Below are 26,819 nucleotides of genomic sequence, written 5' to 3'. Positions count from 1 at the left end.
TTTAAGTAGAAACTTTGAAGAAGAAAATCCTAACACATGTACTCAGTGCAAGGATTTAGACTTGTAATAATAAAATTTGACAAAGAAACTTAGACTTTATTATTCTATGTCTATTGTGCATGAAATGTACATTTGTATAATATTACACTCGATAATTATCTGACACATAACTCAAATAGAAATTCCAGATAGTTTTGTTTATTTATTTTTTGTAAGAACACCATATTTTAACTATTACTTAAAGTTAGATCGAATTAGATTGATTGTGATATAAGCAGTTATTTAGAAACTATAGATGAAAAATATTAAAAGTTGTGATTTGTATTATGTTAAATGCTTAAAATAATATAGATCAATTTTTAAAGTATTTTAATCTGTAAAAGAAACATGTATCACTGGAATCTGGTGTCATGACTCAAAACGAGTTGTGAGTGACACCCACATTTAACACCATAGGTAGAAGAACCAACGAATTTAACTTCAACTTACAAACTACAATCATAATGCGGAAGCTCAAAAACTTACTAGATATCTTTTCTCAAAACCTGAAAGTCATCACAACAAGGAAATCTAATCTCCAATTACTAAGTCTAAAAGTAAAAAAGATAATATAAAGTAATCCGGGTCCAAAAACTAAGGACATAAGGTAATAATTGAGAGAATAACCCAAGCTCGAATGAATAATTCACCCTTGAACCTGATATGCCGAGACTTGGTAGAGCTGAGGGTGATTCAAATTCGTCGGTACACTTGCTGCACTCCATATAAGGAAAACAAAGAAAAATACAAGTAGGACTCACTACGAGGCGACATGTACTGAGTAAGTATCATCGGTCAACTCAAAATAGTAACTAATATACAAAGAATAATAGCATGAACTCAACTACAACACTTAACAAGTGGTAAGCAACAAACAACATGAATAAGCAACTACATAATCAATCAGAATATCAAGCATACCCATGAGGACTCATGCCTCCATGCCACGCTCATTTGCGAAATAGGTTCTTTGAGATTGAGTACATTAAGTTAATTCTATATCTTTTCCTTTAATGTTATTGTGTTGGAACGTGACACTCTGATCCAATTATATCGTGTCGGAACGTGACACTCCGAACCAAGAATACTGTGTCGGAATGTGACACTCCGATTCAAGAATACTGTGTTGGAACATGACACTTCAATTCAATTATACCATTGATTTTTCATTCATTATCAGCACTTTCAATTCATTGATAATATTTCATCAAGCCTTCTCTATTCAAGGCATCACTTTGATAAAGAGGTTCAAAATTATAAGTTTGACGGTCTCAGGATTTCAGATCAATCACAAAACACACAACTAAGCCACACAACCACACAATCAAGTACATAGAAAAATTCACAGTATCATTCAGTGCATATCAATCACTATTAAGAGTTTACTATCAAATAGCATGAACCATAACCTACCTCCACCGAAGAATCGAAGTCAAGCAAGCTACTTCTCCAATACTTTTTCCTTCCTCAATGCCTCCGAACCTTTCCAATCTATCAAGTATATATGCATAATTTGTAAAATAACGATTCTATAAACTCTCATATTATTATACCCAACAACTCACCTAATTCTAGAATTAATTCCTAAAGTTCAAACCAATGGGTAAGTCATAATTCCTCCAATTAGCATATCTTTAATGAGATTTTAAATAATTCAATATACCTAATATTTAATTAACTATATCAATATATCAAAATATAATTTACAATATAATAACAACATTGCAATGTTTAATAGTTAAAACCACTGGTTAGGAACTAGTGGCAGCAAACACTTAAATGTATACTATACTTGTTTATATTTCAATTATTAATATCCTTATTAAATTATTAACTTCCTCCCTTTCATCCAAAATTCAGCCAATCTGTAAACCAAATTCGTCTCCAAAGTCAGCATGCATAATAATAATAATAATAATAATAATAATAATAATAATAATAATAATAATAATAATAATATAATAATAATAATAATAATAATAATAATAAATGCTTAAAAGTAAAAGCCACTGCCAGTGGCGAATTCTTCTAAATCACAATACCAATCCTAATGTTGAGGACATGTACTCACATATATACAAAATAATATATATAATACCCTTCATAATCACTATAAAACCATATTCTTCCTTTACTTTCTCATCCAAAAGTTTCAACTAGCAGTATATACATTAACGCCTATAATATTTAAGCTACACAAAATTTAATACAATTAATATTATTAGAAAGTTTGGAGTACTATTTCACTTGAAGTCGTCGTCCTTCTTCGAGGCTGCAGAGATGGTTCCTATCTCAACCCTTTTTTTTACAGATCAGTTATTACCCTAATTGTATACCTTAAAATAATAAATGTGGTAAAAGTGATTAACTATTAATTTTAATATTATTTTCTTTAACCACTAATTAAGTAAATTATTAAAACTACCCAACTAATTTCATAATTAAAATTATGAATATTCCAAGTGAACCATTTAGACTCTATAGGAAAGTATTTTAAGAAATAAAATTCTCTAGCGCTCAAAACGACCAAAAGAGTCATTACATCTGGATGAATAAATTTTATACTCTTTTAGATCAAGAAGAAAATATTTATAATATTAATTCTCGAAAACGTTCAACGCACGTGTATTTCACGCTAAATAATTTTTTTAAAAAAATAATATTAGATTAAATGTGCAATGAGTTATATGAATTTGAAAGAGAAGATAATCTTTTGTCTGATTTAAATAGGATTATTATGTTGATTCGATGGAACTTATCTTCTCTACTCTCTCCAAATATAGTAAAAATCTAACACATATGACAAAAATATTTTTCCTCTAACTTTCAATTTATTTCTCTTTCTTCAAAATCTCATCATTCATTAATCTACAATTGAAACTATTCCAAATGTTTAGATGTAGTTCTCAATCAATGAAAAACTAAAAATGATTTCTGAATTTATAATTTCTAGCAATCGAAGTGATAATTACAATTCAATTTCAAAGCAACACAAAAAATGTCACGACCCAAAACGAGCCGCGAGTGGCACCCACACTTATCCTACTATGTGAGCGAACCAACAAATCTAAACCCCAACATTTCCACCATTTCAAGCATAGTGAACAAAATATAATGCGGAAGACTTAAAACTCATTAACGAAAATCGATTAAATAACTTCTAAAACTCCATACTTATCATTCCCAAAATCTAGAAGTCATCACCACAAGAACATTCTATCCTCAATTACTAAATCTAACAGTATCTAGGAAGCTAAAATAAGTAAACATATGGTCCATGTCCAAACTTCAAGGACATCAAGACATGAGTGAGAGAGGATCCAGTCCGAGCTAGGAACAATAGCTCACACTGAAATCTGACGTGATAAAGACTGGCTAGAGTTGAGGACGAGTTGAAGACGATGGCACGTTTGCTGCACTCCACAAATAACAAAGAAGAAAATAACAAGTAGGGGTCAGTACAAGGCACAAGTACTGAGTAGGTATCATCGGCCAACACAAAATAGAAAGCAATATATATCAGATAATAACATAAAATCAACTACCATACTCAACAGGTGACAACAACAAGTACCATAACCATTGGCCACAACCCAAGCACATCCATGAGGACTCAAGCCTCCACACCATACTCATTTGGGAAATAGGCTCTTTAAATTGAGTATATTAACATAATTCAAGATTCATCCTCTTTATCATCGTGGTGTCGGAACGTGACATTCCGATCCCCTAAGGATTCATTCTCTTTATTATCCTGGTGTCAGAACGTGACACTCCGATCCCCTACTACTACGTGTCGGTTCGTGACACCCGATCCCTTAATTCCTGGTGTTGGTACGTGACACTCCAATCCCCTAATTCCTGGTGTCGGTACGTGACACCCGATCCCCTAATTCTACGTGTCGATTCGTGACACCCGATCCCCTAATCTCAATCTTTTAGTTCATCAAGCCTTCTTTTATACCAAGGCATCATCATTAGCAAAGTGGATTTAAAGTTTAAGATTCACAGCCTCATCTTTCCAATCCATTACAATTACATAATCACATCATCCAAGCACACAATTAAGCAGATAGAAGACTTTAAAATACTACCCAATACATATCATTCGCTATTAAGAGTTCACTATGAAATAGCATAAACCATAACCTACCTCCATCGAAGAATCATGAATCAAGAAATCTACTTCTCCAATGCTTTTTGCTTTCTCTTCGTTCTCTCTTCTCTCGTTCGTTCGTTCTCCCTTTCTCTTTCTGTCTCTTTCTTCTTTTTCCTTATTCCAACTCTTTTTCTTTTACCCTAATTACCATATAATTAAGTATAAAAGATGACAAAAGTAACCCACTATTTATTTCAAGGTTATCTCCTTTAACCCCCAAGTAAATAAGTTATTAAACTTATCCCCTAATTCCATACAGTTTGAATAAATAGTCCAAAACACCCCTTTAAAACTTTAGCAGAAATCCGACCCAGTCAAGGTTACGCAGCTCGTGACAGCCCGTCGTGCCTGCAACGGTCCGTCCTATTGTTTCCATCACAAGGTTCAGAGAGTCGATTCATTAAAGAGTCTGTGACGGTCCATCATGCCTACGACGGTTCGTGCTGCTCTTCCGTCGCGAAGTTCAGAGAGTTGTTTCCCCGTACCCAAATTTCAGAGTCTAAGTGTTTTGGAACGAGACCCCCTCGACGGTCCGTCGTACCCATGACGGTCCGTAGTACCCATGACGGTCCGTCGTAGGATCCGTCGACCCAGACAGCTATTACCAGAATAAACTCTACTGCTCAAAACGACTAACCAGGTCGTTACAATAGATACCAATTTACCTATCGTTCGTCCTCGAACGATCACAAGAAGAAAAACAAGGGCGAGAAAGAGTACCTGAATCTATGAAAAGGTGTGGATATCTTTCTTGCATATCAGCCTCCTTCTCCCAAGTGGACTCTTCAACTGGACGATTCTTCCATTGAACCTTGATGGATGCAATCTCCCTTGATCTCAACTTGCGGACTTCTCTATCTAAAATGGCAATAGGCTCCTCCTCATAAGAAAAATTCTCATCAAGAAGAACTGAATCCCAACGAATGATGTACTTTCCATCCCCATGGTATCTTTTCAGCATAGACACATGAAATACCGGGTGCACTCCTGAGAGTCCTGGGGGCAAGGCTAATTCATAAGCTACCTCCCCCACGCGCTTCAGAACTTCAAATGGACCAACATACCTCAGACTAAGCTTACCTCGCTTACCGAACCGCATCACCCCTTTCATGGGTGAAACCTTCAGCAAGACTTGTTCACCCTCCATAAAATCCAAGTCTCTAACCTTTCGATCTGCATATTCCTTCTGTCTACTTTGAGCCGCTAAAAGCTTTTCTTGAATGCATTTCACTTTATCTAACCATTCCCTCAGAAGGTCAGTACCCCAAGGTCTAACCTCAAATGCATCAAACCACCCAATGGGAGACCTACATCTTCTCCCATACAGTGCATCAAATGGGGCCATATCAATACTTGAGTGATAGCTATTGTTGTATGAAAATTCTGCTAAGCGTAAGAAGTTATCCCAATGACCACCAAACTCTATCACACATGCACGAAGCATATCCTCCAAAACCTGAATCGTTCGCTCAGACTGACCATCGGTCTGAGGGTGAAATGCGATACTAAGATCCAACCTAGTACCTAATTCAGCATGCAATGTTTTCCAAAACTTAGAAGTAAACTGCGTACCTCTATCTGATATGATGGAGAGTGGAACTCCATGTAAACGAACAATTTCTGAGATATAAAGTTTGGCTAACTTCTCTGCATTGTAAGTCACCTTGACCGGAATGAAATGAGCAGACTTAGTCAATCTGTCAATAATTACCCAAATGGAGTCATACTTACCCATTGTCTTTGGAAGACCAACCACGAAGTCCATTGCAATTCTCTCCCACTTCCATTCAGGAATGGGCATTCTCTGAAGTGTCCCTCTAGGCCTCTGGTGTTCATACTTTACCTGCTGACAATTCGGGCATTGAGCAACGAAATCAACAATGTCACGCTTCATCCTACTCCACCAAAAATGTTGCTTTAGGTCACGATACATCTTGGTTGCACTAGGATGTATAGAATACCTTGAACTATGAGCCTCTGTAAATATAGTGTGAATCAAATCATCGACGCGGGGTACACATACCCTTCCCTTAATCCTCAAAACACCTTCCTCATCAATTTTTGCTTCTTTAGCCTCTCCTCGCAATACCTTATCTCGAATCCAGATTAGTTTTTCATTAGTAAACTGATTTTCCTTAATCTTGTCAAGAAAGGAAGATCTTGCCTCCACACAGGCCAAAAATCCTCCCTTCTCTAGTACTTCCAGCCTCAAAAAGTCATTATCCAGAGTCTGAACCTCTCTAGCCAATGGGCATCTAGAAACCTATAAGTGAGCTAGACTTCCCATGCTCCCTTCCTTTCTATTTAAAGCATATGCCACAACATTAGCTCTTCCCGGATGATACAAGATAGTGATATCATAGTCCTTCAGTAGTTCCATCCACCTCCTCTGTCTTAAATTCAAATCTTTCTGAGTAAAGGCATACTGTAAACTACGATGATCAGTAAAGACTTCACACTTAACCCCATATAGATAATGTCTCCATTGCTTTAATGCAAACACTACTGCAGCCAACTCCAAATCATGGGTCGGATAATTATGTTCATGCACCTTTAATTGCCTCGAGGCATAAGCAATTACATTCTTCTCTTGCATTAGCACTGCACCCAAACCGGAATAGGATGCATCACAATAAACAATGAAATTTTTACCTTCCACTGGCAGGGTAAGAATTGGTGCAGTAGTCAAAAAGGTCTTGAGTTTCTGAAAGTTTTCTTAACACTCGTCCGACCATACAAATGGAACACTCTGCTTAGTCAAATTTGTCAATTGGGATGCAACAGAAGAAAATCCCTTGACAAATCGACGGTAGTAGCTAGCTAAACCAACGAAGCTCCTTACCTATGTAACATTAGTGGGCCTTACCCAACTCTTCACTACTTCAATCTTAGAAGGATGCACCATCACTCCATCCTTAGAAACCACATGCCATAAGAAGGACACTGAATCTAGCCAAAACTCACACTTGGAGAATTTGGCATAAAGCTTTTTCTCCCTCAACATTTCCAATACAATTCTCAAGTGCTCCTCATGTTCTTTCCTGCTCTTTGAGTATACCAGTATATCATCGATGAATACAATGACAAAGAGAACCAGATATGTCTTAAAAATCCCGTTCATCAAGCTCATGAAAGCAGCAGGGGCATTCGTAAGCCCAAAAGACATTATTAAGAACTCATAATGTCCATACCTGGTCCGAAAAGCAGTCTTTGGCACATCCGTTGCCCGTATTTTTAATTGGTGATAACGAGATCTCAAATCGATTTTTGAGAAGGTACAAGCACCTTGTAACTGATCGAACAAATCATCGATGCGAGGAAGAGGATACTTGTTCTTAATAGTTACCTTATTCAAGTGTCTGTAGTCTATGCACATCCGAAAACTTCCATCCTTCATCTTCACAAACAAAACAGGAGAACCCCAAGGGGATGCACTTGGTCTAATAAAGTTTTTGCTTAACAACTCTTGAAGTTGGGCCTTTAATTCTCTTAACTCAGCGGGAGCCATTCTATAAGGGGGTATGGAAATGGGACGAGTACCCGGCTCCAAATTAATACAGAAACCAATATCTCTATTCGGTGGCATACCAGGAAGGTCTGCAGGATACACATCCAGAAACTCACGGACTATCGAAACCGACTCAATTGAAGGTACTTGGGTAGTATCATCCCTGAGGTGTGCCAAGAAAGCTGAACACCCTTTACTAACCATTCTTTTAGCACGAAGAAAGGAGATGATACGAAGTGGAGTGGAAGTGTAGTCACCCTCCCACACTAACGGATTCCCAGGCTTGGCCAACGTTACAATTTTAGCATTACAATCTAAGATTGCAAAATTTGGAGAAAGCCAAGTCATACCCAAAATTACATCGAAATCAACCATTTCTAAGATAACCAAGTCTACATGAGTATTGCTCCGCACAAAAGTTACAAGACAAGAACTATACACCTTTTCAACTATCACAGACTCACCCACCAGAGTAGAAACGCGAATAGGCATGTCAAGCAAGTCACAATGTAAATTAAGACCAGTAGAAAATGAGGAAGATACATAGGAAAATGTGGAGCCAGGATCAAATAATACAGAAGCCATGCAATCACAAACCAAAAGATTACCTGTGATAACAACATCAGATGCCTCCGCTTCAGACCTCCCAGGGAAAGCATAACAATGGGTCCTATGACCTGTCTGTCCGTTGCCCCTACCATGTTGCGCAACAGTAGTTCCAGTTTGCCCGCCACCCCGGTTGATTTGGTGACCTCCATTACCTTGGCCACCCCGTCCTCCAGAATAGCGGCCTCTTCCATGACCACCTCTACCTCTGACTATTGGGGGTCTGTAACTCTGTTTTGGACAATACCTCCTAATATTTCCAGTCTTCCCACATCCATAACACTCTCTGGGTTCAAACATAGGTCTCTGTGAGAACGACGGAGTCTGGGGATAACCCCCAAACTCAGAGAAGTGTTGACCGGTCTGCGGTGGACCCCCAGCTACAGCCTACAGTGAAGACTGAATAGGTCGGGCTGGGTAACCTCCTGAACTCTGCCCTCTGGAGTAGGACCCACCAAACTCACCTCCCTTAGGAAACTTCTTAGGTGTCGATGTCGTGGTGAAGTCGTCTGGCTTCACTCCCTCCACTTCTATCACAAAATCTACCACCTCCTGAAAGGATTTTGCTGTAGTAGCTACCTGTAAGGCTGGAATCTGCAAATCTGACCTCAATCCCTTCACAAAACGGCGAATCCGCTCTTGTGGACTGAAGCAAAGCTGGGTGGCATACCTGGATAATGCACGAAACTTAGCCTCATAAGCAGTAACCGACATCCTGCCTTGCTCTAGGCTCAGGAACTCATCTCTCTTCCTATCCCTCAAAGTCCGGGGTATATACTTCTCCAAAAACAAGCTAGAGAATAATGCCCAAGTCATGGGTGGTGCCTGTGCTGGTTGACACTCAGCATACGATCGCCACCACATTTTGGCATTTCCCTGAAACTGATAGGTTACGAACTCAACACCGAATCGTTCCACTATGCCCATCTTATGTAGCAGCTCATGACAATCAACCAGGAAATCATAGGCATCCTCAGATTCAGCACCCTTGAAAACTGTAGCTTTCAACTTCAAGAACTTAGTTAAAAGTTCATGCTGATCACTTGTCATTATAGGCCCTGTAGTCAACCGAGGAAACGTGCCTATTTCCATGGAGGCATCCATGCGAGGAGCCACAGCAGCTGCATGTTGTACTCCCGGAACCTGAGGTGCTGGTGCAGAAAACACTGGAGGTGTCTGGCCTTGATCAGACAACCCGCTAAGATAAGCAAGAACCTGATTAATCATCTCTGGGGTAGGTTGGGGTGGTAATTCCTCATTCTGCACTTGTTCATTCTCCCCTTCCTCACCCTCTCTTAATACATCCTCAGTCGGTGGAGGAGTCACCGCCCTATTACTAGCTGGGCCAGGTGCTTGTCCTCTTCCTCTAGAGGACGTCCTCCCGCGGCCTCTACCACGGCCTCTTGCCACTGCTCCTCTTCGAGCTACAGCCTCAGTGGCTGGTTCAGACGCATCTTGTCTTGCCGGTGTTGGTGTTGGCGCAGTTATTGCTCTAGTTCTAACCATCTGCGAAATAGAGTGAAGATGGTCAGATACCAATTTGTATCACCTAGATACCAATTGGATCCAAGTAATAGCACGAAAGAAAGAAAGAATGGAATATTCCTAAAGTCTTATAGCCTCTCAAAGAAAAGTAAAGGCGTCCCCCTACTGTTTCTCAAGACTCTACTAGACTCGTTCTTGTGTGATGAGACCAACGAACCTAATGCTCTGATACCAAGTTTGTCACGACCCAAAACGAGCCGCGAGTGGCACTCACACTTATCCTACTATGTGAGCGAACCAACAAATCTAAACCCCAACATTTCCACCATTTCAAGCATAATGAACAAAATATAATGCGGAAGACTTAAAACTCATTAACGAAAATCGATTAAATAACTTCTAAAACTCCATACTTATCATTCCCAAAATCTAGAAGTCATCACCACAAGAACATTCTATCCTCAATTACTAAATCTAAGAGTATCTAGGAAGCTAAAATAAGTAAACATATGGTCCATGTCCAAACTTCAAGGACATCAAGACATGATTGAGAGAGGATCCAGTCCGAGCTAGGAACAATAGCTCACCCTGAAATCTGTTGTGATGAAGACTGGCTAGAGTTGAGGAGGAGTTGAAGACGATGGCACGTTTGCTGCACTCCACAAATAACAAAGAAGAAAATTATAAGTAGGGGTCAGTACAAGGCACAAGTACTAAGTAGGTATCATCGGCCAACTCAAAATAGAAAGCAATATATATCAGATAATAACAAAAAATCAACTACCATACTCAACAGGTGACAACAACAAGTACCATAACCATTGGCCACAACCCAAGCACATCTATGAGGACTCAAGCCTCCACACCATACTCATTTGGGAAATAGGTTCTTTAAATTGAGTATATTAACATAATTCAAGATTCATCCTCTTTATCATCCTGGTGTCGGAACGTGACACTCCGATCCCCTAAAGATTCATTCTCTTTATTATCCTGGTGTCGGAACGTGACACTCCGATCCCCTACTACTACGTGTCGGTTCGTGACACCCGATCCCTTAATTCCTGGTGTCGGTAGGTGACACTTCGATCCCCTAATTCCTGGTGTCGGTACGTGACACCTAATCCCCTAATTCTACGTGTCGGTTCATGACACCTGATCCCCTAATCTCAATCTTTTAGTTCATCAAGCCTTCTTTTATACCAAGGCATCATCATTAGCAAAGTGAATTTAAAGTTTAAGATTCACAGCCTCATCTTTCCAATCCATTACAATTACATAATCACATCATGCAAGCACACAATTAAGCAGATAGAAGACTTTAAAATACTACCCAATACATATCATTCGCTATTTAGAGTTTACTATGAAATAGCATAAACCATAACCTACCTCCACCGAAGAATCGTGAATCAAGCTATCTACTTCTCCAATGCTTTTTGCTTTCTCTTCGTTCTCTCTTCTCTCGTTCGTTCGTTCTCCCTTTCTCTTTCTGTCTTTTTCTTCTTTTTCCTTATTCCAACTCTTTTTCTTTTACCCTAATTGCCATATATTTAAGTATAAAAGATGACAAAAGTAACCCACTACTTATTTCAAGGTTATCTCCTTTAACCCCCAAGTAAATAAGTTATTAAACTTATCCTCTAATTCCATACAGTTTGACATAAATAGTCCAAAACACCCCTTTAAAACTTTAGTAGAAAACCGACCTAGTCAAGGTTACGCAGCTCGTGACGGCCTGTCGTGCCTTCGACGGTCCGTCCTGCTGTTTCCGTCACAAGGTTCAGAGAGTCGAATTCATTAAAGAGTCTGTGACGGTCCTCGTGCCTACAACGGTCCGTGCTGCTCTTCCATCGTGAAGTTCAGAGAGTTGTTTCCCCGTACCCAACTTTCAGAGTCTAAGTGTTTTGGAACGAGACCTCCTCGACGGTCCGTCGTATCAATTACAGTCCGTCGTGGGATCCGTCGATCCAGACAGCTATTACCAGAATAAACTCTACTGCTCAAAATGACTAAACAGGTCGTTACAATTTCTAGCAATCGAAGTGATAATTACAATTCAATTTCAAAGCAACACGAAAAAATTTTCTAAAAAATTATTTCCCCTTCTAATAGAATATAAGCCATCAAAAAACACAGAACGTGTTCATACCATATTTAGGGATCAGTTGTTTAAGCAATCCAGCAGATTGAGAAAGTTGTGATTGACAACTCCCATAAGAATCCCCCATTTTTTCTTCTATCGATACTTTAAAGAAAAGTTCACAATAAAAAGAAAAAAAAGGGTACGAGTGAAGTATATAATAAAGAGAGAAAATGTATTTAAGTAGAAACATTGGAGAAGAATATTCTAACACTTGTACTCGGTGCAAGAATTTAAACGTGTAACAATAAAATTTGACGGAGAAACTTAGGATTAATTATTCTATGTGTGGTGTGCGTGTAATCTAACATGTATCTCAAATAGATAATCCAAATGTTTTTTTATTATTTTTTTTAAGAGGACTACATTTTAACTTTTATTTGAAGATACATTGAATTAGATCAATTGTTAAATAAATAGTTATTAGAAACTATACATGAAAAGTGTTAAAAGTTATTTTTCGTGTTACGTCAAATGCTTGAAGTAATACTGATCAAAATTTATAATATTTGAATCTCGAAAAGAAACATGTATCACTTGAATCTGGATAAATAAAATTTATACTCTTTCGGTTGAAGAAGAAAATATTTATATAACTAGTTCTCGAACACGTGCAACGCACGTGTATTTCAAGCTCCGTAATTTTTTTCAAAAGATAATATTAGACTAATTGTGCAATGAGTTATATGAATTTGAAAGGAAAGATTGTCTTTTGTCTAATTCAAATGGGATTATTATGGAGGTTCAATGGAACGTATTTTCTCTACTGTCTCCAAAGTTCGAAAAAATCAAACACATATGACAAAAATATTTTCTTCTAACTTTCGATGTATTTCTCTTTCGTCAAAATCTCATCATTCACCAATCTACAATTGGATCTATTCTAAATGTTTAGATGTAGTTCTCAATCAATGAAAAATAAAAAATGATTTCCGGATGTTATAATTTCTTGCAATCAAATCGATATTACAATTAAAATTTCAAATCAACATGAAGAATTATTTCGCCTCCAACTCGAATATAAGCTATCAAAAACACCAAACGTGTTCATACCATATTTAGAGAGTAGTTGTTTGAGCAATCCAACAGATTGAGAAAGTTGTGATTGATGACTTCCATAAGCATCTCCCATTTTTTCTTCTCTTTACACTTTAAAGAACAGTTCACGATAAAGAAATTGGATACGAGCGAAGTATATAACATAGAGACGAAACGTATTTAAGTAGAAACCTTGAAGAAGAAAATCCTAACACTTGTACTCCGTGCAAGGATTTAGATGTGTAATAATAAAATTTGACGGAGAAATTTAGGCTTTATTATTCTATATGTGGTGTGCCTAAGAATTTACATTTGTATAATAGTACACCCGATAGTTATCTGACACGTAACTCAAATAGATTATCCAGATGTTTTTATTTTTATTTTTATTGTAAGAACACTATATTTTAAATTTTATTTGAAGATATACTGAATTAGATCAATCGTTAAATAAATATTTTGCGTTTTTGTATTATGTTAAATACTTAAAATAATACTGATAAAAATTTATAATATTTGAACCTCGAAAATAAACATGTATCACTTGAATTTGAATAAATAAATTTTTTACTCTTTTTGATGAATAATAAAATATTTATAATACAAGTTCTCGAACACGTCATGCTAAATACTTTTTTTAAATAATATTAAATTAAATGTGAAATGAGTTATATGAATTTGAAAGGGAATATTATCTTTTGTCTGATTTAAAGGGGATTATTATGTCAATTGAATGAAACTTATCTTCTCTACTGTTTCCAAAGTTCGTAAAAATCTAACACATATGACAAAATTATTTTCCTCTAACTTTCAATATATTTCTCTTTCTTCAAAATCTCATCAATCTACAATTGGAACTATTACAAATGTTTAGATGTAGTTATCAGTCAATGAAAAACCAAAAATGATTTTCGAATTTATAATATCTAGCAATATAAGTGACAATTATAATTCAATATCAAAAATCCATGAAAAATATTTTTAAAATATTATTTCCCCTCCTAATCGAATATAAGCTATCAAAAAGCACAGAACTTGTTCATACCATATTTAGGGAGCAATTGTTTGAGCAATCCAGTAGATTGAGGAAGTTGTGATTGATGACTCCCATATGCATTTCCTATTTTTTTTCTTCTCTCTACACTTCAATGAACAACTCACAATCAAAAAAAAGGATACGGGTGAAGTATATAACATACAGAGAAAACATATTTAAGTAGAAACTCTTAGAAGAAAATCCTAATACGTGTATTCAGTGCAAGGATTTAGACTTATAACAATTAAATTTGACAGAGAAACTTAGACTTTATTATTCTATGTTGTGCATTTTATTTGAAGTTAGATTGGATTAGATCAATTGTTAAATAAATAGGTATTTAGAAACTACAGATGAAAAGCATTAAAAGTTGTGATTCATATTATGTTAAATGCTTAAAATAATACTAGTTCTCGAACACGTTCAATGCACGTGTATTTCACGCTAAATAATTTTCTTACAAAAAAATAATATTAGATTAAATGTGCAATGAGTTATATTAATTTGAAAGGAAAAATTATGTTTTGTCTTATTTAAATGGGATTATTATGTTGATTCAATGGAACTTATCTTTTCTACTCTTTCCAAAAATCGTCAAAATTTAACACATATGACAAAAATATTTTTCCTCTAACTTCCAATTTATTTCTCTTTCTTCAAAATCTCATTATTCATTAATCTACAATTGAAACTATTCCAAATGTTTAGATGTAGTTCTCAATCAATGAAAAAACAAAAATGATTTCCGAGTTTATAATTTCTAGCAATCTAAGTAATAATTTCAATTTAATTTCGAAGCAACAGTAAAAAATATTTTTAAAAAATTATTTCGCCTCCAACTCGAATATACGCTATCATAAAACACAGAACGTGTTCATACCATATTTAGGGAGCAGTTGTTTAAGCAATCCAGCAGATTGAAAAAGTTTTGATTGACGATTCCCATAAGAATCCCCCATTTTTTCTTTTCTCCACACTCAAAAGAACAGTTCACAATAAAAAAAGGATGTGTGTGAAGTATATAACATAGAGAGGAAACGTATTTAAGTAGAAACCTTGAAGAAGAAAATCATAAAACTTATACTCGTTGTAAGGATTTAGACGTGTAACAATAAAATTTGACGGAGAAACTTAGACTTTATTATTCTATGTGTGGTGTTCCTGAGTTGTACATTTGTATAATAGTACACCCGATATTTATCTGGCACACAACTCAAAAAAATAATCCAGATATTTTTTTTTTTGGAAAACACTATATTTTAACTTTTATTTGAAGTTTTATTGAATTAGATCAATTGTTAAATAAATAGTTATTTAGAAACTATATATAAATAGCACTAAAAGTTTCGTTTTGTATTATGTTAAATGCTTAAAATAATACTGATCAAATTTATATTATTTGAATCTCGAAAAAAATCATGTATCACTTGAATTTGAATAAATAAATTTTATACTCTTTTTTATCAAGAAGAAAATATTATAATACTAGTTCTCAAACACGTGCAACGCACGTGTATCCCACGTTAAATGCGTTTTTTAAAAAAAAATTAGATTAAATGTGCAATAAGTTTATGAATTTGAAAAGGAAGATTATCTTGTGTCTGTTTTAAATGGGATTATTATGTCGGTTCAATGGGACTAATCTTCCCTTCTATCGCCAAAGTTCGTAAAAATCTAACACATATGACAAAAATATTTTCCTCTAACTTTCAATATATTTCTCTTTCATCAAAATCTTGTCATTCATTAATCTACAATTGGAACTATTCCAAATATTTAGATGTACTTCTCAATATATGAAAAAACAAAAATGATTTCCAGACATTATAATTTCTAGTAATATATGCCACAATTACAATTAAATTTCAAAGCTATATGAAAAATTATTTAAAAAGAATAATTTCGCCTCATAATCGACATATAAGCTATCAAAAAACATAGAACTTGTTCATACCATAGTTAGGGTGCAGTTGTCCGAGCAATCCAGCAGATTAAGGAAGTTGTGATCGACGACTCCCATAAGCAACCCCCTTTTTTCTTCTCTCTACACTTTGAAGAACAGTTCCCAATCAAAAATAGAATATGAGTGAAGTATAGTACATAGAGAGGAAACGTATTTAAGTAGAATCCTTGAAGAAGAAAATTCTAACACTTGTATTCAGTGCAAGGATTTATACTTGTAACAAAAATTTGACAGTGAAACTTAGGCTTCATTATTCTATGTCTGGTGTGCATCTGTAACGACCTGTTTAGTCGTTTTGAGCAGTAGAGTTTATTCTGGTAATAGCTGTCTGGGTTGACGGATCCCACGACGGACAGTCATGGGCACGACAGACCGTCGAGGGGGTCTCGTTCCAAAACACTTAGACTGTGGAAAAATTGGGTACTGAGAACAACTCTCTGAACTTCGCGACAGAAGAGCAGGACGGACCGTCGTAGGCACGACGGACCGTCACAGACTCTTTAATGAATTCGAATCTCTGAACTTTGTGACGGAAGCAGCAGGACGGACCGTCGCAGGCACGACGGGCCGTCACAGGCTGCGTAACCCTGACTGGGTCGGATTTCTGTTAAAAGTTTTAAGGGGTGTTTTGGACTATTCCTGCTTATGATTATAAAGTTAGTGGTTTAATGTTAATAATTTAATTACTTGGGGGTTAAAGGAGATAACCTTGAATTAATTAGTGGGTTACATTTACCATCTTTTATACTTAATTATATGATAATTAGGGTAAAAGAAAAGAGTTTGAACAAGGAAAAATAGAAAGAACTGAAAGAACAGGGGAGAACGAACAATCGAGAGAGGAGAGAACGAAGAGGAAAGCAAAAGCATTGGAAAAGTAGATTGCTTGATCACGATTCTTCGGTGGAGGTAGGTTATGGTTTATGCTATTCCGTAATAAACTCTAAATAGCGATTGATAGGTATTGAGTAATTTTGTAAAGTCTTCTATATGCTTAATTGTGTGCTTGCATGATGTGATTATGTAATTGTGATGAATTAGCATGATGAGGCTGTTGAATCTTAAACCTTAAAACCTCTTTGTTAATGATGATGCCTTGGTATAAAGAAGGCTTGATGAACTGAAAGAATGAGATTAGGGGATCGGGTGTCACGAACCAACACGTAGAATTAGGGGATCGGAGTGTCACGTTCCGACACCAGGATAGTAGAGGATCGGGTGTCACGTTCCGACACCAGGATAGTAGAGGATCGGGTGTCACGTTCCGACACCAGGATAGTAGGGGATCGGACTGTCACGTTCCGACACCAGGATAGTAAGATGAATGAATATTAAGGGGATTAGAGTGTCATGTTCCGACACCAGGATAGTAAAAAGAGTGAATCTTGAATTATGCTAATATACTCAGATTTAAAGAACCTATTTTCCAAACGAGTATGGTGTGGAGGCTTGAGTCCTCATAGATGTGCTTGGGTTGTGTCCAAAGGTTATGGTACTTGTTGTTGTCACCTGTTAAGTGTTATGGTTGATTTTATGTGATTATCGTATATATATTGTTTTCTATTTTGAGTTGGCCGATGATACCTACTCAGTACTTGTTCCTTGTACTGACCCCTACTTGTATGTTTTCTCTTTGTTATTTGTCGAGTGCAGCAAACGTACCGTCGATTTCAACTCAACCGCAACTCTAGCCAGACCTCACATTAATCAGATTTCAGGGTGAGCTATTGTTCCTAGCTCGGACTGAATTCTCTCTCATTCATGTCTTGATGTCCTTGAAGTTCGGACATGGACCATCTGTATCTTATTTTAGCTTCCCAGACACTCTTAGATTTAGTAATTTGAGGATAGAATGTTCTTGTGGTGATGACTTCCAGATTTTGGGGATAGTAATTGATAAATTTTAGAAGTTATTAATTGATTTTGTTAATGAGCTTTAAGTCTTCCGCATTATTTTCTGTTTATTATGGTTGAAATGTTGGGGTTTAGATTGGTTGGTTCGCTCACATAGGAGGGTAAGTGTGGGTGCCACTCGCGGCTCGTTTTGGGTCATGATAAACTTGGTATCAGAGCATTAGATTCGTTGGTCTCATCACACAAGAACGAGTCTGGTGGAGTTTTGAGGAACGGTAGGGGGACGCCTTTACTTTTCTTTGAGAGGTTACAAGACTTTAGGAAAATTCCATTTCTTCTTTCTTTCGTGCTATTACTTGGATCCAATTGGTATCTAGGTGATACAAATTGTTATCTGACCATCTTCACTCTATTTCGCAGATGGTTAGAACTAGAGCAACAACCGCGCCAACACCAACACCGGCAAGACAGGATGCGTCTGAGCCAGCCACTGGGGCTGTAGCTCGAAGAGGAGCAGTGGCAAGAGGCCGTCGAAGAGGTCGCGGGAGGATGTCCTCTAGAGGGAGAGGGCAAGCACCTGGCCAAGCTAGTACTAGGGCGGTGACTCCTCCACCGACTGAGGAAGTATTAAGAGAGGGTGAGGAAGGGGAGAATGAACAAGTGCAGAATGAGGAATTATCACCCCCAACCTACCCCAGAGATGATTAATCAGGTTCTTGCTTATCTTAGCGGGTTATCTGATCAAGGCCAAACACCTCCAGTGTTTTCTGCACCAGCACCTCAGGTTCCGGGAGTACAACATGCAGCTGTTGTGGCTCCCCGCATGGATGCCTCATTGGAAATAGGCACGTTTCCTCAATTGACTACAGGGCCTATAACGACAAGTGATCAGCACGAACTTTTCAGTAAGTTCTTGAAATTGAAACCTCCAGTCTTCAAGGGTACTGAATCTGAGGATGCCTATGATTTTCTGGTTGATTGTCATGAGTTGCTACATAAGATGGGCATAGTGGAACGATTTGGTGTTGAGTTTGTAACCTATCAGTTTTAGGGAAATGCCGAAATATGGTGGCGATCGTATATTGAGTGTCAACAAGCACAGGCACCACCTATGACTTGGGCATCATTCTCTAGCTTATTTATGGAAAAGTTTATACCCCGGACTTTGAGGGATAGGAGGAGGGATGAGTTCCTGAGACTAGAGCAAGACAGGATGTCGGTTACTGCTTATGAGGCTAAGTTTCGTGCATTGTCCAGGTATGCCACCTAGCTTTGCTTAAGTCCACAAGAGCAGATTCGCCGTTTTGTGAAGGGATTGAGGTCAGATTTGCAGATTCCAGTCTTACAGCTAGCTACTGCAGCAAAATCCTTTTAGGAGGTGGTAGACTTTGTGATAGAGGTAGAGGGAGTGAAGCCAGATGACTTCACCCTGGCATCAACAACTAAGAAGTTTCGTAAGGGAGGTGAGTTTAGTGGTTCTTAATCAAGAGGGCAGAGTTCAGGAAGTTACCCAGCCCGACCTATTCAGTTTTCACTGCAGGCTGTAGCTGGGGGTCCACCGCAAACCGGTCAACATTTCTCTGAGTTTGGAGGTTACCCCCAGACTTCGTCATTCTCACAGAGACCTATGCTTGAATCCAGAGAGTGTTATGGATGTGGGGAGACTGGACATATTAGGAGGTTTTGCCCAAAACAGAGTTACAGACCCCCAATAGTCAGAGGTAGAGGTGGTCATGGAAGAGGCCGTCATTCTGGAGGACGTGGTGGCCGAGGTAATGGTGGTCACCAAAACAGCGGGGTGACGGGAAAACTGGAACTGCTGCAGCGCAACATGGTAGGGGCAACAGGCAGACAGGTGATAGGGCCCATTTTTATGCTTTCCCTTGAAGGTCTGAAGCTGAGACATCTGGTGCTGTTATCACAGGTAATCTTTTGGTTTGTGATTGCATGACTTCTGTATTATTTGATCCTGGATCCACATTTTCTTATGTATCTTCCTCATTTGCTACTGGTTTTGATTTACATTGTGATTTGCTTGACATGCCTATTCGTGTTTCTACTCCGGTGGGTGAGTTTGTGATGGTTGAAAAGGTATATAGGTCTTGTCTTGTAACTTTTGTGGGGAGAAATACTCATGTAGACTTGGTTATCCTAGAAATGGTTGATTTCGATGTAATTCTGGGTATGAATTGGCTTTCTCCAAATTTTGCAATCTTAGATTGTAATGCTAAAACTGTTACATTAGCCAAGTCTGGGACAGATCCGCTAGTGTGGGAGGGTGACTATACTTCCACCCTAGTTCATATTATCTCATTTCTTCGTGCTAAGAGAATCGTTAGTAAGGGTTGTTTAGCTTTCTTGACACACCTCAGGGATGATACTACCCAAGTACCTTCAATTGAGTCGGTTTCAATAGTCCGTGAGTTTCCGGATGTGTTTCCTGCAGACCTTTCTGGTATGCCACCGGATAGAGATATTGATTTCTGTATTGATCTGGAGCCGGGTACTCACCCCATTTCCATACCCCCTTATAGGATGGCTCCCGCTGAGTTAAGAGAGTAAAAGGCCCAACTTCAAGAGTTGTTAAGAAAAGACTTTATTAGACCAAGTGCATCCCCTTGGGGTTCTCCTGTTTTGTTTGTGAAGAAGAAGGATGGAAGTTTTCAGATGTGCATAGACTACAGACAACTGAATAAGGTAACTATTAAGAACGGGTATCCTCTTCCTCACATCGATGATTTGTTCGATCAGTTACAAAGTGCATGTACCTTCTCAAAAATCGATTTGAGATCTGGTCATCATCAATTGAAAATACGGGCAACGGATGTGCCAAAAACTGCTTTTCGGACCAGGTATGGACATTATGAGTTCTTAGTAATGTCTTTTGGGCTTACAAATGCCCCTGCTGCTTTTATGAGTTTGATGAAAGGGATTTTTAAGCCATATCTGGATCTCTTTGTCATTGTATTCATCGATGATATACTGGTATACTCAAAGAGCAGGAAAAAACATGAGGAGCACTTGAGAATTGTATTGGAAATGTTGAGGGAGAAAAAGCTTTATGTCAAATTCTCCAAGTGTGAGTTTTGGCTAGATTCAGTGTCCTTCTTGGGGCATGTGGTTTCTAAGGATGGAGTGATGGTGGATGCTTCTAAGATTGAAGCAGTGAAGGGTTGGGTAAGACCTACTAATGTTACAGAAGTAAGGATCTTCGTTGGTTTAGCTAGCTACTACGTCAATTTGTCAAGGGATTTTCCTCTGTTGCTTCTCAATTGAAAAACTTGACTAAGCAGTGTTCCATTTGTATGGTCGGACGAGTGTGAAGAAAGCTTTCAGAAGCTCAAGACCTTGTTGACTAGTGCACCAATTTTTACCTTGCCAGTGGAAGGTAAGAATTTCATTGTTTATTGTGATGCATCCTATTCTGGTTTGGGTGCAGTGCTAATGCAAGAGAAGAATGTAATTGCTTATGCTTCGAGGCAATTAAAGGTGCATGAACGTAATTATCCGACCCACGATTTGGAGTTGGCTGCGGTAGTGTTTGCATTAAAGCAATGGAGGCATTATCTATATGGGGTTAAGTGTGAAGTCTATACGGATCATCGTAGCCTACAGTATGTCTTTACTCAGAAAGATTTGAATTTGAGACAGAGAAGATGGATGGAACTACTGAAGGACTACGATATCACTATTTTGTATCACCCAGGAAAAGCTAACATCATGGCAGATGCGTTAAGTAGAAAAGCAGGGAGCATGGGAAGTCTAGCTCATTTGCAGGTTTCTAGACGCCCATTGGCTAGAGAGGTTCAGACTCTGGCTAATTACCTTATGAGGCTAGAAGTAAATGAGAAGGAAGGATTTTTGGCCTGTGTGGAGGCAAGATCTTCCTTTCTTGACAAGATTAAGGGAAAGCAGTTTACTGATGAGAAACTGAACCAGATTCGAGATAAGGTATTGCGATGAGAGGCTAAAGAAGCAAAAATTGATGAGGAAGGTGTTTTGAGAATTAAGGGAAGAGTATGTGTACCCCGCGTCGATGATTTTATTCACACTATTCTTATAGAGGCTCATAGTTCAAGGTATTCTATACATCCTGTTGCCCAATGCTCGAATTGTCAGCAGGTAAAGTATGAACACCAGAGTCCTGGAGGGACACTTCAGAGAATGCCCATTCCTGAATGGAAGTGGGAGAGAATTGCAATGGACTTCGTGGTTGGTCTTCCAAAGACAATGGGTAAGTATGACTCCATTTGGGTAATTGTTGATAGGTTAACTAAGTCTACTCACTTCATTCCGGTTAAGGTGACTTACAACGCAGAGAAGTTAGCCAAACTCTACATCTCAGAAATTGTTTGATTGCATGGGGTTCCCCTCTCCATCATATCAGATAGAGGTACACAGTTTACTTCTAAGTTTTGGAAAACTTTGCATGCTGAATTAGGTACTAGGTTGGATCTTAGTACCGCATTTCACCCTCAGACCGATGGTCAGTTTGAGCGAACGATTCAGGTTTTGGAGGATATGCTTCGTGCATGTGTGATAGAGTTTGGTGGTCATTGGGATAACTTCTTACCCTTAGCAGAATTTTCATACAACAATAGCTATCACTGAAGCATTGATATGGCCCCACTTGAGGCACTGTATGGGAGAAGATGTAGGTCTCCCATTGGGTGGTTTGATGCATTTGAGGTTAGACCTTGGGTAACTGACCTTCTGAGGGAATCGTTAGATAAAGTGAAATGCATTCAAGAAAAGCTTTTAGCGGCTCAAAGTAGACAGAAGGAACATGCAGATCGAAAGGTTAGAGACTTGGATTTTATGAAGGGTGAGCAAGTTTTGCTGAAGGTTTCGCCCATGAAAGGGGTGATGCGGTTTGGTAAGCGAGGTAAGCTTAGTCCGAGGTATATTGGTCCATTTGAAGTTCTGAAGCGCGTGGGGGAGGTAGCTTATGAATTAGCCTTACCTCCAGGACTGTCATGAGTGCACCCGGTATTTCATGTGTCTATGTTAAAAAGATACCATAGGGATGGAAACTACATCATTCGTTGGGATTCAGTTCTTCTTGATGAAAATTTGTCTTATGAGGAGGAGCCTGTTGCCATTTTAGATAGAGAAGTCCGCAAGTTGAGATCAAGGGAGATTGCATCCATCAAAGTTCAATGGAAGAATCGACCAGTTGAAGAGTCCACTTGGGAGAAGGAGGCCGATATGCAAGAACGATACCCACACCTGTTTACAGATTCAGGTACTCCTTTTCGTCCTTGTTTTTCTTCTTGTGATCGTTCGGGGACGAACGATGGGTAAATTGGTATCTATTGTAATGACCTGTTTAGTCGTTTTGAGCAGTAGAGTTTATTCTGGTAATAGCTGTCTGGGTCGACGGATCCCACGACGGACCGTCGAGGGGGTCTCGTTCCAAAACACTTAGACTCTGGAAAAATTGGGTACTGAGAACAACTCTCTGAACTTCGCGACGGAAGAGCAGGACGGACTGTCGTAGGCACAACGGACCATCACAGACTCTTTAATGAATTCGACTCTCTGAACTTTGTGACGGAAGCAGTAGGACGGACTGTCGCAGGCACGACGGGCCGTCACAGGCTGCGTAACCCTAACTGGGTCGGATTTCTGTTAAAAGTTTTAAGGGGTGTTTTGGACTATTCCTGCTTATGATTATAAAGTTAGTGGTTTAATGTTAATAATTCAATTACTTGGGGGTTAAAGGAGATAACCTTGAATTAATTAGTGGGTTACTTTTACCATCTTTTATACTTAATTATATGATAATTAGGGTAAAAGAAAAGAGTTTGAATAAGGAAAAATAGAAAGAACTGAAAGAATAGGGGAGAACGAACGATCGAGAGAGGACAGAACGAAGAGGAAAGCAAAAGCATTGGAAAAGTAGATCGCTTGATCACGATTCTTCGGTGGAGGTAGGTTATGGTTTATGCTATTCCGTATTAAACTCTAAATAGCGATTGATATGTATTGGGTAATTTTTTAAAGTCTTCTATATGCTTAATTGTGTGCTTGCATGATGTGATTATGTAATTGTGATGAATTAGCATGATGAGGCTGTTGAATCTTAAACCTTAAAACCTTTTTGTTAATGATGATGCCTTGGTATAAAAAAGGCTTGATGAACTGAAAGAATGAGATTAGGGGATCGGGTGTCACGAACCGACACGTAGAATTAGGGGATCAGAGTGTCACGTTCCGACACCAGGATAGTAGAGGATCGGGTGTCACGTTCCGACACCAGGATAGTAGAGGATCGGGTGTCACGTTTCGACACCAGGATAGTAGGAAATCAGAGTGTCAGGTTCCGACACCAGGATAGTAAGATGAATGAATATTGAGGGGATCGGAGTGTCACGTTCCGACACCAGGATAGTAAAAAGAGTGAATCTTGAATTATGCTAATATACTCAGATTTAAAGAACCTATTTTCCCAAACGAGTATGGTGTGGAGGCTTGAGTCCTCATAGATGTGCTTGGGTTGTGTCCAAAGGTTATGGTACTTGTTGTTGTCACCTGTTAAGTGTTATGGTTGATTTTATGTTATTATCTGATATATATTGTTTTCTATTTTGAGTTGGCCGATGATACCTACTCAGTACTTATGCCTTGTACTGACCCCTACTTGTATGTTTTCTCTTTGTTATTTGTGGAGTGCAGCAAACGTACCGTCGATTTCAACTCAACCGCAACTCTAGCCAGACCTCAGCATAATCAAATTTCAGGGTGAGCTATTGTTCCTAGCTCGGAATGGATTCTCTCTCATTCATGTCTTGATGTCCTTGAATTTCGGACATAGACCATCTGTTTCTTATTTTAGCTTCCTAGACACTCTTAGATTTAGTAATTTGAGGATAGAATGTTCTTGTGGTGATGACTTCCAGATTTTGGGGATAGTAATTGATAAATTTTAGAAGTTATTAATTGATTTCGTTAATGAGCTTTAAGTCTTCCGCATTATTTTCTGTTTATTATGGTTGAAATGTTGGGGTTTAGATTGGTTGGTTCGCTCACATAGGAGGATAAGTGTGGGTGCTACTCGCGGCTCGTTTTGGGTCCTGACAGCTTCAGGTGTACATTTGTAGAATAGTACACCCAATAGTATATGACACACGTAACTTAATTAGACATTCTAGATATTTTTATTTATTTATTTTTTGTAAGAACAATGTATATTAACTTTTATTTGAAGTTAGATTGAATTATATCAATAGTTAAATAAATAGTTATGTAGAAACTATATATATATATATATAAATATATATATATATATATAAATATAAATATATATATATATATATATATATATATATATATATATATATATATATATATATATATATATATATTAAAATTAGTGTGTTTCATGCATTGCAACACCGCCTTAGACTAATAACTTCAATTTTTTTAATTAAACCTCTAATGTATATAATCTCATATATAATATTTTTTTTCTATAGCAATACATGCAATTACATATTAAAGTGTAACATAGATCAAAGATTAACAACATAAAAGAAACAATAATTTTAACTAATTAATCGACATCACCAGAGAAGGTAAACTACCACAAAATGGGTCTTTGACATTGCTGCCTCTAATCTTTAATCGAATATAAGAATCTCTCGCTTTCAATTATATGATATAACTTGAATAGTAATACACTTATCTAATTTACTGTGCAAATCAACGGGAACTACATCCTATATTTTTTTAAAATGTTAGGTGTATTGTATAAAACTTATAGAGTACATTAAAGTTTTCTTATGGATGAAAATTAAAAGAGTTAACAAATTTAAAATTAATGGGATAAGTGCATATAATTATATAGTAAAAGATAAATTACATTAAAGGCTTAACAGCTTCATAAACTTCACAATAAAGTTTCACAATTTTAGAAAGTTGAAACGAAACCAAAATATTGAATAGAGGATAATTTAAGGAAGATGAAAAAGCTAGCAATTCCAAGACATTCAATATAGGTTGTTGTAATTGTGTGATAATTAAAATATTACTCCTATTTAATTAGAGTGGATATTTTATTTATGTAAAAATGCACAATTATCCCCCTAGACTATGACAGAAAGATACACCTTAACGAAAGTAAGGTCATATTACCACCACCCCACCCCCACCCTCCAATTTACTTTTTTTTGTAATTTTGTGCACCTTTTTGGCTTATGTGGCATCAAATATCACCCCGTGCCTACGGAGTGTGTCACGTAAGACAAAAGGTACATAAAATTACAAAAAAGAAATAAGTTCATTGGATAATAGGACCTTAGTTTAGTTAAAGTGTCTCTGAAATTTCGATTATAGTCTAGGAAGGTACTTGTGCCTTTTTCCTTTATTTATTACATTAGGGTGCAGTAATTATGTACGTGACAATTTAAATATACGAATTAGATTAGATACTTTTATTTATTAAATATTTTTATTAACTAAAAGGGTAAAAAGGTAATTTAACTTTTAAAATTGAGCTTTCCACTTATAATAATAATAATAATATATGATATGATATGATGATTATGGTTAAGTAGAGTACAACAAGAAGTAATATGTTTGAAACACGGTATTATACCAACTAGTATAATTAAATAAACTATCAGTTAATAATAGTGTTGTAACCTAAGGAATGATTGCTACAAGATAAAAGATCACAAATATGGATAAGTAAAACAATATGTAACAAATAAAATAGATATTTACTTTATCAATATCAAAGCTGCTCTAATTAAAAGTGATGAATAAAAGCAAAGTGATAGATTCAGAGTAATCCACGGAGTGTCCATGTTTTATTTACCATCACATTTTACTTTTTGATTATTTAGATTGATGGTGGCTCACAAATTTATGCATATCTCATGGTTTTAATAAATATTCATTTTATATGAATTCGTAAAAATAAAATAACAATACTAGTGTTTTTCTATATAGTGCTCACAACTTACAATTTTAATAATTTAAATT

The 26,819-nt window shown here is 37.3% G+C and overlaps 1 protein-coding gene across 9 annotated transcripts; it reads right to left on the bottom strand.

Moving 5' to 3' along the window:
• Positions 1-4,852: 4,852 nt before the first annotated feature.
• Positions 4,853-16,130, bottom strand: LOC112941186 (uncharacterized). Of its 9 annotated transcripts, none has more exons than XM_069295149.1 (4): positions 15,969-16,130; positions 14,024-14,121; positions 12,994-13,089; positions 4,853-10,449 (listed from the first exon to the last, which is right to left on the bottom strand). In XM_069295149.1, the coding sequence occupies exon 4, from the start codon at positions 9,816-9,818 to the stop codon at positions 8,700-8,702; it is 1,119 nt and encodes a 372-aa protein (XP_069151250.1). In that variant the 5' UTR covers positions 9,819-10,449; positions 12,994-13,089; positions 14,024-14,121; positions 15,969-16,130; the 3' UTR covers positions 4,853-8,699. The 9 variants fall into 9 exon arrangements, with proteins under 9 accessions (XP_069151250.1, XP_069151249.1, XP_069151251.1 ...); XM_069295148.1 differs by having other exon boundaries at positions 14,024-14,116; XM_069295150.1 differs by lacking the exon at positions 15,969-16,130 and adding an exon at positions 14,895-15,043 and having other exon boundaries at positions 14,024-14,116.
• Between the last annotated feature and the right edge of the window lie 10,689 nt (positions 16,131-26,819).

Source organism: Solanum lycopersicum, chromosome 3 (assembly GCF_036512215.1).
Source record: "Solanum lycopersicum chromosome 3, SLM_r2.1".
Taxonomy (NCBI): Eukaryota; Viridiplantae; Streptophyta; class Magnoliopsida; order Solanales; family Solanaceae; genus Solanum; species Solanum lycopersicum.
Note: the sequence above shows the minus strand (reverse complement) of the source record. Positions and strands in the feature narration are given on the sequence as shown.